The sequence below is a fragment of the Anopheles ziemanni genome, chromosome 3 (genome assembly GCF_943734765.1).
Source record: "Anopheles ziemanni chromosome 3, idAnoZiCoDA_A2_x.2, whole genome shotgun sequence".
NCBI lineage: Eukaryota > Metazoa > Arthropoda > Insecta > Diptera > Culicidae > Anopheles > Anopheles ziemanni.
The window spans coordinates 55,661,325-55,677,428 of record NC_080706.1 but is presented as its reverse complement, the minus strand read 5'-3'; the positions used below and the strand labels follow the sequence as shown (position 1 = coordinate 55,677,428).

The following is a 16,104-nucleotide window of genomic DNA, read 5'->3' as shown; positions in this document are numbered from 1 at the left end:
TTTTACTAATGCTGATGATCCACGGAGATGGATAGAATGAGCTGGTTTGTCAATAAATGTCAACAACAAAGCGAAGGAGGCGAACAGTGAGGTGTGTTGCAAATGAGTGATTTGACGTTTTGACTCGTTCCTTATTTGACAGTCGTATGGTCATTCACCCAAGGTCAATAGGGTTTCGGTATTCCGTTATGATAATTTGAAATTTATCAAAAATACGAATAAAAATATGTCCGTTAGGTTTGTATAAACAGAAAAGTTTTTACAGTTTTAAAATGATTGTACCATGCGTATGACGTGTAACTTATTTAGCAAATAACGACTTCAATATCAATTCAAACGACTTTGGATTCGGAGTTCTTTGCAACTATTTTTTCTAGATTGTTTATAGTAGGGACATTGCGACACCGGGGCCACCCTGTTGATGGCACGGGTTCTATTTCCAACCAACACTGGGATCCAACTCCTGGACAGGGGTATTGCCTAGCCATGGAGAATAGTAACATGTATAGTCATTAAAATTGTTCTTAAAAAAAGAGAAAGATTGTCCAGAGAAATTCTTTTTAAAGGTATCAAACCGGGTAGAAGGTTTACATTCAGTTTAGAAAGCATGTGTTTGCGTCTTTGCGTAAATCACAGAAACTTTACCATTATTCGAGACGAAAGTTGACCTTTTCAATAACCTCATCGTTCAATTGAGGCTTCCATTCATTAATTTAAAAACTATGTGTTTGTTCCAATTATAAAGGCCGAACAAATTCAAATACTATTAATGGTAAGTAAGCATTCATAATACATACAAAAAACAGATGGTATTGAATCAGTTTGTTATGAGGTTTTTTATTCAATTTATATTTTCTTTGCAATCCCCACCAAGGAAAGAACTATTTTAGTGGATCCCCTATAAAAACTCTGTACAAAAGGCGTCAAGCAGTACAATGAAAACCAAATGCAATGTCAATCAGCCGTGTAATTCCTCTGTTTGTTTGTTTTTTCCTAGCCGACATAGCTAGACTATCGTTATGCTTTAGAAAACGCCTAAAAAGGATTATCACACGGCTGGGATGATGGATGATTAAGAATTTGAGTGTCCTTATTTGAACGAACGCGTCTTTTATATCTGTCGGGACTCACTATTTGGTCTGTAGAAAGTGGTTGGTTGCATGGGGGAAAAAACACACACATGCCATGCAATAATTAGTGAGTCCGATTAATGAATCTCCCAAAATAAGGCAGAAGAGTCACTGATATTTGATTTGTTCTTTTCTTGTCTGTTTCTAACCGAGCCTTACTCTGCGGAACTGATCGCAACATAGTTTCAGCTAGGGGAGGATCCATCCATCCTGAGAGAGAAATCGTACTTGCTCGGGAGCACCGTTATTACTACATGCAGGTGTAGTTACCTTGAAAAGGCTCCCAAGCTGTTAGACAGTAATCTTACAGTACCACAAACAAGTTCAATGTGCTTAAAAATAATACACCCGGCGTGGGCCATTGATCGGCCGCGCAACGTCCAGGAGGATCCGTTGGACAAGTGGCGCGACTGACGTGTATGTGGCCCCATGGTATGTCGACAACGACCAAACCCGATACGCATCCTTCGGTGCGGCTAATGCGAACGAAATCCTGACTAACGGTGGAGCTCGTACCGAGCATCTCCTAGTTCTGACTGACCGGTTTCCGCTTCACGAGCGCATTGTCGTTGCAGTCGACGACATTGAGGGCCGCCTTGCCCTGCAGCAGTGCAGTCTTATCGCTGTTGTTATTCGACTGCAGCAACAAGTCGTCAACCGAGGCCGGCACCGTCTGCTGCTGCTCCTTGATGTACTTCGACAGCTTGGAGTAGATTTGGTTCGCTTCTGTCGTGCGGCTCTCCTCCTCCCTCTGGCGGCGCATCAACTCCTCGTTCTCCTTCGACAGCAGCTCCTCGTCCCGCTCGGCCTGCTTCAGCTCGTCCGGAATGAGCGCGTAGCCATCCGACTGCAGGATCTTCGGCTTTGGCGTGTGGATCGAGTTGTAGCTCGGGTTGGACGGGTGCTTCCAGATGTTCCACAGGGTGGTGAACGCCTTGCGGCCTTCGTCGGTGCCGTACGTGTGATGGGACTTGTCGCCGGTACGCATGACGCGATTTTTCACCTGCGAATGCGGAAAAAACACACATGGACGGTGTTAACACGTGCTCCACACGGTTGTCCGAGTAGTCCACACTCACCATATTCGTCGTTGCGGTCTTGCGATCATACACTGCCCCAAACTTGGCCAGCAGGTCGATGAGCGTTCCGGTCAGATTTAGTGGCGTGCCGTACTCCGATGCACGGTAATCCCACGGGAAGGCATGATGGTAGTTGTGCCAGCCCTCGCCAACGGCTACGAAAGACACGAACATATTCTCCACTGGCCACATGGTTCTGCGGAAGGTAGCGAGGCGAAACAGTAGTAATGGATAATTAGTATTTTTTTTTTACATAACGTGGTCACGAATGAGAAACACTTACTTGTCGTACGGACGGGTACCGAACATGTGTGCGGCACTGTTGACCGACCAGGTCGCGTTTAGGCTGAGGACCGTGCGGAAGAAGAAAGCCACGAATAGCGCGTACAGTGGGTTCTCGCCCCAGAAATACACCGGGATGGCGGTAGGGCCGAACAACGCGAAAATGGTGTACAAAAGTTTATAATGACTGTGGAAGAACGAAGCGGACGAAGGTAAAAATAAAAGTTTCGTTAATAAGAGTTTAATTTGTAAATTAACTTTTGCGAGAATATGATTAATGAGCATTTAGCTCCAAAAAGGACAAGTACGGTTTTCGTGCACAATTTTAACGGTTGATCATGCTTTGCGGCATGCTAAAATAGTAATGGGTTTGTAACGAAAAAACTATTGCAGAATTATATCGCATCACCACAAAAATATGTTTATGATTGTTAATGTCTTAAATTGGAATTCACTCAACAATCTTGAAGTCAAAAGAAAAAGATTAGGTTGCAAGAATAAAAAAAAAAATCTAGCAGAAAATAGCTTTGTCATTCTCTTAATTCTTCACATTATAAGAAATTCCCTATATAAAAATTCATTATGAAGAATCTTACTGGTGAAAAACAAAAGCAATAGAAATTTTATTACGGTTCAACGGTATTACATCCTACAAACTGAACATTTTATCACAAAATAAAACCGGAATTCTCAACCAAAAACTGAAGTCTCTTGAAAAGATACGTAATATCACACTTTTATTAGTTCCTTTTAACTTACGTCGTGCAGCAACGTAAGGTTTAAATCCTGTGCAGTCGCAGTAATAAGCTATAACATATTCAGTAAAAGCATTGCACATAGCACAAGCGGTGATTTTGCAGGATGACACAAGAAGTTTAAACCAAAAATGAAGCTTCTTTAGTCTAATATCGGCAAATTAATATCTTTGATTTTGGATTTTTTAAATCAATATACAGTCGACTCTCGATAATTCAAACGTTCGATAATTCGAAACTCTCGATAAATCGAAGTATATCAGTAGTCCCTTGGAAAACTCTCACTATTTCGAATAAAAACACTACGATTTGGTACACTCGATAAAGCGAAGTAAAATTCGAAGCTAGGTTGCTCTCTTCACGCGATAATTCGAAGCTGTATCCACTCAACTCGCAACAATTCGAAGTTCTGAGCAAGTTGAAACGTAATAGAACGCGTCACATTGCGGGTGCCCTGTAACACTCTGTTGAACGGGGACGAAGATTTTCGTCCGAATTAGACTACATGGTGTAGACGGGCGGACGGACATATTTGGGGCACAACTGCTTTGTAGGAAGGTGCACAAAGAAAAGTGAAGAAAAAACAGTTAGCGAAAACGGTGGGTAAAAGCATAGCGTAAATCAATACACGCATACTTATTTCCAGTTCATAACTCAGCAACCGTAGCTGCTTATTTCCTAACACTCTTGATAATTCGAACTCTCGATAAATCGAACTTTTTTCTGGGTCCCTCCAACTTCGAATTATCGAGAGTCGACTGTATGTCCTAGCTTCCAGGAAATGTAACATGTGGAATCTTTGACCCAAAACTAGGTCAGGATTCTTCATCCAGGAAAACATGTTCCATGAAGGATCCTCGAATTTGTGAGATGTTTTTAACGTTTTTATCGTTATCGATTTAAAAATCAAATGTGCGTAGAGAGTTTAAGAGAACTTAGAAAAGCCTGGAAAAAGGTAGACTCTTTGCATTTTATTCCTATTCCTATCAGAGACCGTAATTAGAGATTGTAAAAACACACCCGTAGTTTCTTCCTGTTTCATAAAGCCACACTCAGCCAATAAAACAATCCGACGAAATGGGATGGCAGAAAAAATCGCTTAAACGATGCAATCACGCGGACACATCTAGCAATAGAGAAAAAGGCCCTTTACCTGTATCATTACGCACGGTACTACTTCTTGTCTTAGATCAGGTCCCGGTTAACCCAGCGAAACCAGCTCGATAGCGGCCCTAATGCGGCACGCCACCCGCAATGTGCTTTCTTAGAACGATTGTGTTGCAGCCTTGAATCAACGACTTCCTCCCACCGGCAACACTAGTCGGTGTAATTATTGACCCGTGCTACACCAGTGTACCTTGACTGCGACAAGAAAGTCACCCCGACGGGACAACAGACCACCACCCCTTCAATTGACCGCCTTATGGCGCCCAAGATGGTGATTAGCCATGCGGCGATCCTCGGACGTTAAGGCCAGTACCGATTCCACTTGTGCGGTTGGGAAAGGGGAACCTTACCGTACCGACGCACACGTGGTCGGTAGCGTGCCTGACGGAGCTAAATGATATCCTTCGCAATCGCCAACGTAAAAACGCCCTAGTCCTGTATGATTTTTAACGGCAATTCCACACGTGCACGTGCCGTTTCGAAGCTGCGTTCGAGCTTGCGCCATCCCTTCCGTCGGTGGGACTTTGCGAGGATCCCCGCCACGACCCCGCGACCTTTTTCCGCTTGTCCGAGTCGTGCGAGTCAAGGGCAGCGAGCCGCCGGTGATGTACAGCTTGACGGGGCGCAAAGTCGAAGTTCAAATGAAAGAGCCATAAATAAAGTGCACACCGCGCGGGTAATCACTCCGCGAGCGGCTGCGGCTGGGTTGGGGCGCGTCAAGTGTAAGTGTTGGTAATGACCGCCTCCAAGCCTCGCCTCCCCCCTTCCTCCTTCACCACCGGCAAAGAAGCAAACCCACAACCGACGATGGAAGCTGCACGACTCGACTCAAGTGGCGCAGGACGATGGAACGCCGAACGACGACGGATTGACCATGAATTGAAGTTCAATTACGTGTGCACCGTGTGGGCCTCGGGCATCGATTTGCCGCCGATCGCAACTCCACTCCGGACTCGGGAGGCCATCGATGAGAGGCTGCAGAAGTAAGTAAAAAAAACTTCTACGGCCAAAACGTGGCCGCAAGACATGCAAAGACACCGTGTCAAGACTGGCACCGACTGCTGCCGACCTTCGCATCAAGTGTGTGTGTGTGTGTGAGTGTTTGGAACCTTCAGATGGACACCCAGGGACACATTGGGTCGCACTTTTCTTGGGCAGCTGGGAGGTGAATGGAAAATGGCACCCGGTGGTGCGGCGCGGTTTGCCAATGTTGCCAACCGATGAAGAATTACCGCGCGCAATCCCCGGTACTTTTTGAGCCACACAAAACCATCGGTAGCGCAATCAAGCGCAATGCCAGCGCGGAAAAAGAACAACGGCCAGATTGATCTTTCGGAAGGGAAACATATCGTTAATTGCTGAGATTCGATCGTGCCCCGTTTGATGATTTAATTCACCACCGGCTCGGCTGGCGCTGTTCAGGCTTGGTACTTCAACGAACAACAGGAAACGGTGTACGAACCGCGGCCATCACTCAACTGCCCTCGTGTGGTTTAATGTGATTTCATTAGGCTTTTCGATCTACCAAAGTCAAAAAGGCGGTGGTTCGTTCCGTTTGTCACTCTGGACACGAGGAAGCATCTACCACTCTTGCATTCTTTCATAGTGTTTGTTTGGCGCGTTTTAGTTCTCAATGAAATATTTTCACCCGGACGTCCTCGACCTACATCCTTTTCGAACTGGTCCGTATCGGGCGCTGCATATCATCAATCGAACGTCCGTTGCTCGATACAACCCGTGCTGGTTGTTGATCCGAAAAATGCTAATAAGAATGTCCGAAAACCGATCGTTTATCGGTTAGCGATCGTTTGGATCAGACCTTAAGACCGCTGCCAGACACGCAGCGCATCCCAAAACCTTTAGAGATTAATTTATTCTAAAACCGCACGTGACCATGGAGCTTCAATATTATATAAAAAATCCCAAACTAAACAAAAAGATCGTATCGTTTTGCACCACATGTGCTGTAGATAGGGAAGTGAAAAAAAACCCACCATCACGACTGAATGACGAAACCGATCCGAGAACCGGTTATCGGTTGCTCTTGTATTCGTTATTCGACTACGGAGGATCAACCGATCCTCGGGCAGACGCTAGAGTTCTGCTACTGTTTTATTCATGTCAGCAGCTCGGTTCGGAGAAGCTCAAGGCGACCACCCGTCTAGATAGGTCCCATCGTCAGTGCGGCAAGGACTTCTCATTGTACACCCAAGAGTGCCAAATCTCGTTTATCATATCGAAGGTGCGAAGCCAGCCGGTCGTGCAGATAAATTAACCTCATGTGGCTAACGCTCCGGTAACGCTGGAGCGCTCCCGGGAAATGATTGAACATTTCGTGACAGACACTAAAATTGCTTGCGAATTCTACATCACATTTCAACCCTCATCAATCATTATTGGTGACCTCGTTTCGGCAAAACGACGCGCGACACGAAACGGGAAAGGCAGACACGCAGCGCTCGGCTTCGAAGGTCGATGGTTAGACAAATGAAAATGTGTATCCTAGCTGTAGCAGTACGTTTTTGGTGTGTCGGACTCCACCGCCAGGTGGGCCAACCATGGTTCGCCGGAGACGTCTCACGGATGTGACACGCGGTCGGAGGATTAAGGAAATTTGGCCTCCAAACACCCTAACCACTGCACGGCCGACTCAGAACTCCGGCAGCTAGTTAACGTTGGCTCGCTGTCTGCGGCGATTACAAACGGGGCTTGTAACGAAATCAAAAATCGATTAAATGGCTCACCTCTAGACCAGCATGACTAAGACACTACCGGCGGATCGTGGTCTCGCTTCAAATGTTTAGCGTTTGCAGCTGCCTCCCTGGCTGGCCGGCAACGTTTCGTAGTGGTTCATGTTTATTAATCTTTTGACAAGCGTCAAAAAGGAAGTTTGGCAACCGCGACGCGTTGTTGACTCCTCCCAGATTTCACGAATCGTGATGGTGTAACTGATGTCGAAATCACAGACTGAGTGGTATTTTTGCTGAATAGCTACGTGTTTTGCTGATAACTTTATTCATACGGAGAATACTACAAGATTACGTCCTATTTATCATCTCAAGCTGACGATGGATCATCGTTCCAGCTGTACAGACGAACAAAAAGGTCATTTGTCTCAACCAGCGCCACCAATCGGCCACATTGTAACACGTGGCGTTCTCATCTTTCCGTCCAATAACCTTCGCCAGTGTAAATGATCCTAGCCTCGGTTCTTGACTTTCGGGGTTTCGGGCCGTGGAGAAAATCCCATCTTTCGCCACGGTTTGCCACGGTCTGGCCTGAGAACGGCCCCTCGGCCGCTCGGAATGGACGGAAGTAATCCGGCTGGCGGACAGGGCGGATACGATCGACGCACTTTTTCGCCTCATCAAGCGATTTTGCACGGTACGATTGGGCAGTAGCGAACCATATAGCTCACGTCTGGTGTGACGTCTGTCGACTGGTTCCTTCCCAACCATGAGTTGTTTATTTTAAGACGGAATCAGAAAATTGATCTGTTGCAGAAGAACAATGCACCGGTCGACCAGCAAGAAGTTAGTCGTCTGGTTCTTGTTCAAACACTACATTTTGACGCTTTAGGGCTCTCCAAAACGAGTTGGTTTGAATATCTTTACGTGATCGTGTGATTTCATCATGTGGCTCCAACGGTCGTGGTGTGTTAGTTGAATGAAAATAAAACAAAGCGAATAATTTAAAATTATATAACCTTTACATCAAGATAACTATAACTTAGAAGGAGAATTCAAATCATTAAAAAAATTTAAGAAAAACATTCAAACGGTATGAACATATCCTCGCAATGATATTCATTTATAATAGCGGAAACAAAGAAACAAACAAAATTAACGAAACAGATCTGAATTTTTCCATTCATTTGAACCCATTCGGATTAGTTTTTAAAATTATTATCGCCCTCAATCAAACGTTCACCCCAAACGCTGGTCGCATTGTTAAAACAACTTGGTCGAATTATTTAATTTCCGAAGGTCGTTGTAGCGCGACTCCGTTGGTGGCAAAATTCAAAGACTACATTTTACTTTCTCTTTTGCCTCTACGAAGTGGTGCATTGCGTTGCCTCCGTTTTGCCACCGAACAACAGGAAGGATTCCGATAGTTTTTGGCGACGGTTGTATCCAATTTCCAAACCCTGTGTTGGGCATGGCCTAGTTCCTTTCGGTTGAAAGTTGTTATACGCCTTCGATGGATGGAAAATACACTAGTTTCTATGCGAGGCTGCTTAGGCGCGAAGGTAGTTTAGCAATCTGACTAATATCGCACAACCTTGGAGGACTCTTACGGAACAAAAAGCGCATATGTCGCGAATGCAACCCAAATGGACACTTCGTACACGTTATTGGCATTAAATTCTCGAAATCTTTTAACCTTGCAATACTTGTAATCAAGCACATAAATTATAGGATTATAAAAACAAAACATGATAGGATCATAAAATTGAAACCGTTTGTTTTTTTTTCTTCCCATCGAAATCAATTTCAACCCAAAATTCAAATGTATGGCAAGCGGTACCATTGTGGCTTTCGCTTCATCGCTCGATTCGGGTCTCTCGACTTGCTCGAGCTGACGGAAAAACGGAGGCTGACCGGTTAGGGTCCGGAGTCCACCCGACCGAAGATTAGGCAATCGATCGGGTAACAGCGAAACCCGCGCCGGAGTGACGTGACTATAGACAGACCCCAGTACGGTGGGTGCGTCGTCGTGGTCCGTTGTCTTGGGCGATTTGAATTCCCCAAAAATCAGGCCCCGAACACGAGCGAGGAGAAAGCTTTGCAATAAATATGGTGCAAGATACGACTAGCCTAGATTTATTTGACTGCAGCATCGTTTCGGCCGACCGTTACGTGGACGGAACGCATCCGTGCCGCGCTCAGCCCCACACGTGCAGGGAAAGCCCAAGAAAAACCAAATGGAAATAGTTGTGTGCAAGTTTGTGTTGTCCCCCTCCTTCCCGACAAAAAAACAAAAATACAACTCAAAAACCGTCCAAGGTCGAAAGAGCTAGAGACTGATTCCGTTAGGCTGAACTCTTGGCCAACGAATGTCAACGATCTCTTCAGCGTATGAGGCTCATGAGGAGCTTACGCAACATCTCCGAAATTGAACACGGACACGGTCATTAACAATGACGCCCGAAATGAAAAACGAAAACACCTCACATACTTGTAGTAATATCCCAACTACCGAAACGTCGATGTACCGAAATGGCTCCACGTGAGGTTCTTTCACCACGATGCTGAACACTTTCGTTATGGCGCTGTACAATTGCGCGCGACGAGGGTCGTTAGTACCGCGAGAGGCCTTCACTCCGCCGGCCGTTTCGCCTGGCGCAGCATCGGCCAGCAATTGACCGATGGACACCCGTGTGAAGGTTAGGTCCATCTAATTATGAACGTTGACCGTGAACACGTTGATTCTAGTGCTCTGGTGAGGCGTCTGGGTTGTGGTGTGCGGTTATGAAATGGTTCAGTGATGCGCTCGGTACTTACTCCTTTTGGAACATAATCAGCGGGTCCGCTTCCAGATCGGACATATCGATCTTCTTGCCGTACTCGATCACCTGGATGGAGGGATAGAGGATCGAACAAACACGAACGAATTGAAGAGGGCTGGCAGTGGCAAACAGGTACCGGGCGGGAGACTTACCTTCGGATGCTTACGGGACAGCAGCCAGCCGATGTGCGAAAAGAAGAAGCCACGGTTGGCGTTGTGCGGGTCGGCGTCCGTGTCCGAGAACTTGTGGTGCTGTCGGTGGTCGCGAACCCACACGTACAGGCAGTTCTGTCCGGCCAGTGTATGCATCCACAGCAGGATGATCCTCAGCCAGAGCGTCGCCTTGAACGCCCGGTGAGACCAGAGTCGGTGTGCACCCATCGTGACACCCTGTCCGGAGGCGTACATCAGCCACATAGCTGGCGGAATGGAAGAGCAGAGTTGGTCGAGTTGAAGTCAGGGCTCGTATCGTCCCCGGTCTAGCTACGGTGGAGATACTCACTGTAAAGCGTTGTACGATAATCACAGTACCGCCAGAAAGCCAGATGCAGCCCGACCCAGCCGCAGAGGTGCAGCAGCAGGAATCCGATCACGTTCTTCCACACGATCTCCCGCTTGAAGTTGAAGTCTGTGCCGATCTCGGACGGCAGGATCGGCGTGGCCGAGCCGATCTCCTTCAGCTTCCGGTCTGCTTCGGCCTCGTGCGCCACCGTGTTGCACGTCTGGAGGACCTTCTCGAACTGGGCGCCCGAGAGGGTCGACTCAGAAAGCGCAACATCGCTCTCGCTGGTCGAGGGAAAACTGTGCGGGTCGGTCTGTGACTGCTCTGGCTTGCGGTCGGCGATTGCCGTCTCGATCAGTTCGGGCGTCTTTGCGCACAGGATCGTCTTCGTTAATGAGTCTGCTCCCATTGTGAAGCTGCAGCAAAACGAGAATGAAGTAAAGAGAGTTCAAAAACCGGCTTTAGTCGACTTTTCCCTTAGAAGGAGATAGGATCACATTCAGGCCTTTTAGGTGTGAAATAAAAATCAAAAACTAAAAATTTCGCAATCTGTAGCTCAGTGCAATCGAACAAGTTTTAAATACCTTCAGATTTGAATAAAATTAAATAATTCATCATTTAGTTTTTCAAAATGTCAAATATCAAATGTCAATGTTCGCTGCAAGAAGTGTGCGATAGAAACAAAATATGTGTAGCCTTCTTTAAAAACTAACTTCATACTTTTACAATTACAGATGCCGCCACAAATCGACCTTAAAGCTATGGACTTTTGAATTTTCCGTAGTTGATTTCCGCTCTGTTCTTTGTTCGCGTTAGGTGAGATTTGTTACTACAGACATTAGCGTCACTTTCAATGTTTGAAGTCAATTGATGGCGTAATTTTTCAACGTAAACATATAAAATTATTGTTTACAGATGGCCTAATGTATTTACTTACATTTTACTGTTTGAAAACATCAAAATTGAAAAGAACGCCGATTCTATCTATTTATTTCGCATCACACCGCACTAGCAGCATGATAGAGTGGTGCATCAACAAACCAAAACCGCAAAAATTTCAACGAATATACTAACAATTAGCCGTTTACGGCTGTTTAAAATCTTCAAAATTGACGAAGTTATAGCGTGTTAAAAAAAGCGGTCAAATTGGTCTCAAAGAATCATTCGGGCCTGGTCAAGTTGGTTGCAGGTACTGGAAGAACAGAAAAATCTGAATTTCATTTAGATGTAGCCTTGGGTTTTAAAATTAAAATTGATTAAAAAATGTCCTGCCGTTTTCGAGATATTATGATCAAAAACTGTGTGGCGGTCAAAATGATCTGGCTATCTGAGTTCATGTATTAACAGGAGAAGGCAATCATATAATGCTTCTAAAAAAATGGTACCAATGAACATGATGTGAAACTAACATTGTTTTCTTGAAAAACTGAATCAGCAAATAACTGTTGGTTTTGTGTAATTGTTTATGCGAATAAATAACGTGCATCAGAATTGTGGGAAGTTTGCAATGCTTTTGTATTTTTATGTTTAGTATACAGGGGTAATCAATTTTAGAACATTTGTTAAAATCATTGGTACTCTGTTTTCAATGTATAGAATTGTAATCCTATTTTTAAAGAAGTTTGATGGATATGGATAGGGCCGGTTAGAAAATCGGCTCATGAGCGCCAGGGCTCATCACCTCGACGGAGTGGGTTCAAATCCCAACCGAAACCGGAGGTTGACTATCCACGTACTCAAAGGGAAAAAAGTCTAGTAAGTCCAACAAGAAGAAGATGGATGTGGCTCTAAGAGAGAACGTCAACGATGACGCACGACCACAAAACCACGTGCTTGGTTCGGTTGGCCATGCGTCTGTATGCCACAAGCACATGGCCTGTCGATGATGGACGGGCGCTGCGAGTGTCCTACCGATCCCAGGTGCGAATATTGACGCCGGTGCAGCCATGGAGAATCTTGCACAACCGAACTGCACTGGCGCCAAGTGCACTGCACTCAAGAAGAGGACCGGCCACCAGCACAATGTGTGGGGGGTCACGGGAGACCATCGGTTGCCTTGAGCCCCGGTGCCCTGCAGCCCTTGACTGGCGCAGGCTGGTGTGCGATGTGTCGCCATGGATGGTAATTTTTACGATCCAACAACACAAATCGATGCATAAAAAGCTGCAGGGTGGCGGGTGGCGATTGGGCGTCGGTTAAATTCCCCGGTTCGCCGCCTAAGAGATGGAGGGAAAAGGTGACGACCAGTAACGCAAACCAAAAGCCAACCCGATCGATGGAGTTGGCTAAGGTAATGTTTACTCCGGAGATGAATGGCACGTAAAAAGGCTCGCGGTTGGGTTGGAATCGTTTCGTGCGGTTAGGGGTTCGATGGATGCCGCCCCGTCTGCTTCGACTGCCTACAGGGCCAACGTAGGGCCCCCACGGACAGGCACGATGTTGGGCGGCCGTGAAATAGGCCGCCATGAATAATAACCGATCATTTCGTCAGCATCCGTAGGGACATCAATCAAGTCGGATTCGGGTTTTGGGCTAACAGCGATCGTTTAGTCGTAGATTGACAAAGCATGAGCTAAGCGCAGGAGTGTTGGGCGCAACAGCACCTCGAGAGGGACATTAATTTCGCCAACGTTTTTCGCTTCTGCGATCCTCCCGGGTGGTGCGGGTGCGGTCTCTTACCACCCCATCCGGAAAAAGGCAAACTGGTTTGACATTTCACCTGCCAATATGGCATCCCGTCCAATCGGTAGGACGGAATACAACAATACCAGCCCCGGCCAGTCGGGCGGCCTCGGGGGATATAAAATGTAAGATAAATTATAGACCGCACGGGTCCGTCGTTGCTCGCTGGTACCCGGGCGGGAGGCAGCATGCTAAGCAGGTGCTGCTGCTGCTACTGCTGCCCTTATGCGCCCTCTCTCAGGGCTAACCCGAGGGAGGCTGCGCTGAGTGAGTACAGTAATTAAACGATTAGATGCTGATGTAAATATTTAAAGCACTATCTATTATGCATGGTCAAGGCTTCACGGTAATGCACCCAGTGTCTCGAGCTCTCTAGTGTCCAATGCAAGCCGGGGACTGGAGTTGCTTATAGTTGGCACGTTTTACGCATGAATTCAGTATAAACTGCCGTCACTTGAAAGCTTCCACCACAAACGGTAGGTTGATGATGATGTTACTCACCTTTTCGTGGAGAATCACTTAGATCGAACTTAGATACTGCTTGTATGATTGCTTTTATTTTCCTTATCACTTTCACTTTCGGGCAGCTTCAAACTGTGAACAGTGCTTTTCCACTTTTCCGTCTCACAAGGCAACTAAGTACTTCACACACCGGCCTTCGGTTAGTTCGATGGTTAATCACTTTCGGTCACTTCGGTGCTAAATGTTTTCACGTTTGGAGGTTCAACCAATTTCTGCAACGCGTGTCACTTCCCGCGAACGCCACTGGGACCAAGGGACTAAAGGTGCCGTTACACTGTCACAATATCTGTGCGAGCTCTGCACTCACTGGCTGCTGGCACGCATCTGCAAAGGGATTGAACGGTGTCGGTTTCGGTTCGAATCCTTTCCACTTTTCCACGGCCGTTCGCTAGTTCCAGCGGTCTTACGCAACAGCGATGTTTCGATCACCGAAAAACTAGCACCGCTTCGCCGCGTGTTGCCGAAATTGGATAACTAAACCGGAGAGACCGTTTGCCTCGTGCGACCGGTGGTGGAGTGTTTCCCAGCCACTGCACCGCTCCCCGGGGGCAACAGACGCCCGACTTTTTAACTCTGAATAACTAAACAATTCCCCTCCGAGAGGAACCAACCGGAGCGGGCCTGAAGATCGGACGCAGCTGCTCAATCTTCGGACGCCGGCGCCTTCGAAGCGTTAGGATGGGAAAAGCTAAGTTCACCGAATGAACCCACCGTCGGGGTGGACGCGTGGTTTATATACTCACTCCTACCCCTTCGGTGCGAGATCGAGAGATGGCCGACAGGGCGCGCATGCTGTGCAGTGCATCTCGCTCGCGGTTCCACCACACGGTCACCCGTTGTCGGGAGAGGGGTGCGAGGCACACCGCACAACAATGGTGAAAGAATAGGGGCTGCCTTGGGCTGCTGTGTTGGCAGTACACCTGCCTGCCGCCGATCACGTCCCACGAGCCGCACACGGACGTCACACATTAGGACGCGCGAGTGCCGTGGCGTGTCACCGCAAACGCACCGGAAGGAAGCCTAGGGCGGAAGGCGATCGGGGCTGGCTGGGGCACCAATCGAACGCCAAGGATGCGTCGAAAATTATACGCTACCGTCCAGTCGGTAGCACGCCTTGGACCTCTCGGCTCGGCTCGACGACGGCCGAAAAGCTCAAGGTCCGGTGGGGGCAGACAAGGTCCGGTGGAGCAAATGGTTGGAACAATCGGATTGCTTTGGTTTTGGGCTCGTGCGACTGTCAACGGCACCAACGTGCACGTAACATGGTGAAATGAACCTAACGGGTTTCCAAAAATATCTGCTCACATCGATTGCAAATAGCACATCGGTCCGCAAAAAAGCTTCGTCCATATGGCTGCACTTCGGGACTTGTTGAAACGTTGGTCTGTTGGTCTTGAAGACAACAACGGTTGACCAGCGATTTGCATGATCCACAGCAACATCGTAGCAAAAAGTAATGATGTTTTCTCAGCCAATAAACGGAGTACAAAAGAATCTCACAAGGAGGAAAAATGTATTAAAATAGTTTGTTTATATCTTCCAATAAAATCTTTTAATCATATTTGATATAGCTTTCTGTAATTTTAGTTGAGTAAAGAAAAAGCAATAAAAAAGCAAACACAACTAAAACAGCGTCAAGTATTTTTGGGCGATTTGCATAAATGTTATAAATTGTTAAATAAATTCCTTGCCTTACATCGAATTCTGAATTTGAGTTAATGGTAAAACTTGTTTTCACTTCCTTTTCTGAAATCGCGCTAATGCGAGAGTTTTACTTTGCTGGAAAACTAAAACTTGTAATTGAACTGATCTAATTAAATAACTTTGCAATAAAATTGGTTCATCTTCATTTATACATTCACGTTGGGTTTTTGATTTTTTTGTATCAAATTATGATGAAATATTTTGGAAATGAAAATTTAGCATAATTTTTATATGAAAGTGCTGCAGCTCTGGTTGCAAAAGTAATAAATTGAAACTGTAACAGCATGTTTCTGAAACAACTACATTAATAAATTCTATGGGCTACAGGTTAGAAATGAAAGTTGTCATAGCAAGCAATATTTTGGATTTTTGGTCATACAAAACAAAGATTATTAAAACCTAGTTCAAAACAACAAAAAACAAAAGTTTGTTTTCTTTTCTAAACTATAATCGATGAAATTATTATGTTTATGAGTCAAGATGCATACATACTTGAGTTTATTCAAATTTTCTTGATGATTCACTTGAAGTTTTCACTCCAAAACATATGAAACAGGTTTAGTGTGTGGTGGTTTTTAATTTTTAAATTAGTTTTTCTACCCTTCTGCAAAAATCCCCCAACCCAACCCTGTTGTTCATTCCATTGCAAAACCAGTGTGTGCGTACCGAAAAATCGGAAAGATGAAAATCACGCACAGAATCAAGCAAGAATCGCGCAAAAAAAGCGGCCTCAGCAGTCGGGATGTGGTACTAATGGAGTTAATATCGAGCGA

At 46.1% G+C, this 16,104-nt stretch overlaps 1 protein-coding gene across 1 annotated transcript; it reads right to left on the bottom strand.

Moving 5' to 3' along the window:
* Window positions 1-1,656: 1,656 nt before the first annotated feature.
* On the bottom strand, window positions 1,657-10,832 carry LOC131289320 (acyl-CoA Delta-9 desaturase-like). The gene is made up of 6 exons (XM_058318552.1): window positions 10,424-10,832; window positions 10,075-10,340; window positions 9,918-9,988; window positions 2,493-2,678; window positions 2,210-2,405; window positions 1,657-2,133 (listed from the first exon to the last, which is right to left on the bottom strand). The coding sequence occupies exons 1-6, from the start codon at window positions 10,830-10,832 to the stop codon at window positions 1,657-1,659; spliced, it is 1,605 nt and encodes a 534-aa protein (XP_058174535.1).
* Between the last annotated feature and the right edge of the window lie 5,272 nt (window positions 10,833-16,104).

Bases quoted from the DNA above. Each gene is read 5' to 3' on its own strand.
- LOC131289320 (XM_058318552.1), bottom strand. From the start codon at position 10,832: ATGGGAGCAGACTCATTAACGAAGACGATCCTGTGCGCAAAGACGCCC. The intron at 2,406-2,492 runs GTAAGTGTTTCT...TACCTTCCGCAG, and splicing joins GGTACCCGTCCGTACGACAA to AACCATGTGGCCAGTGGAGA. The intron at 2,134-2,209 runs GTGAGTGTGGAC...CCGCATTCGCAG, and splicing joins AGACCGCAACGACGAATATG to GTGAAAAATCGCGTCATGCG.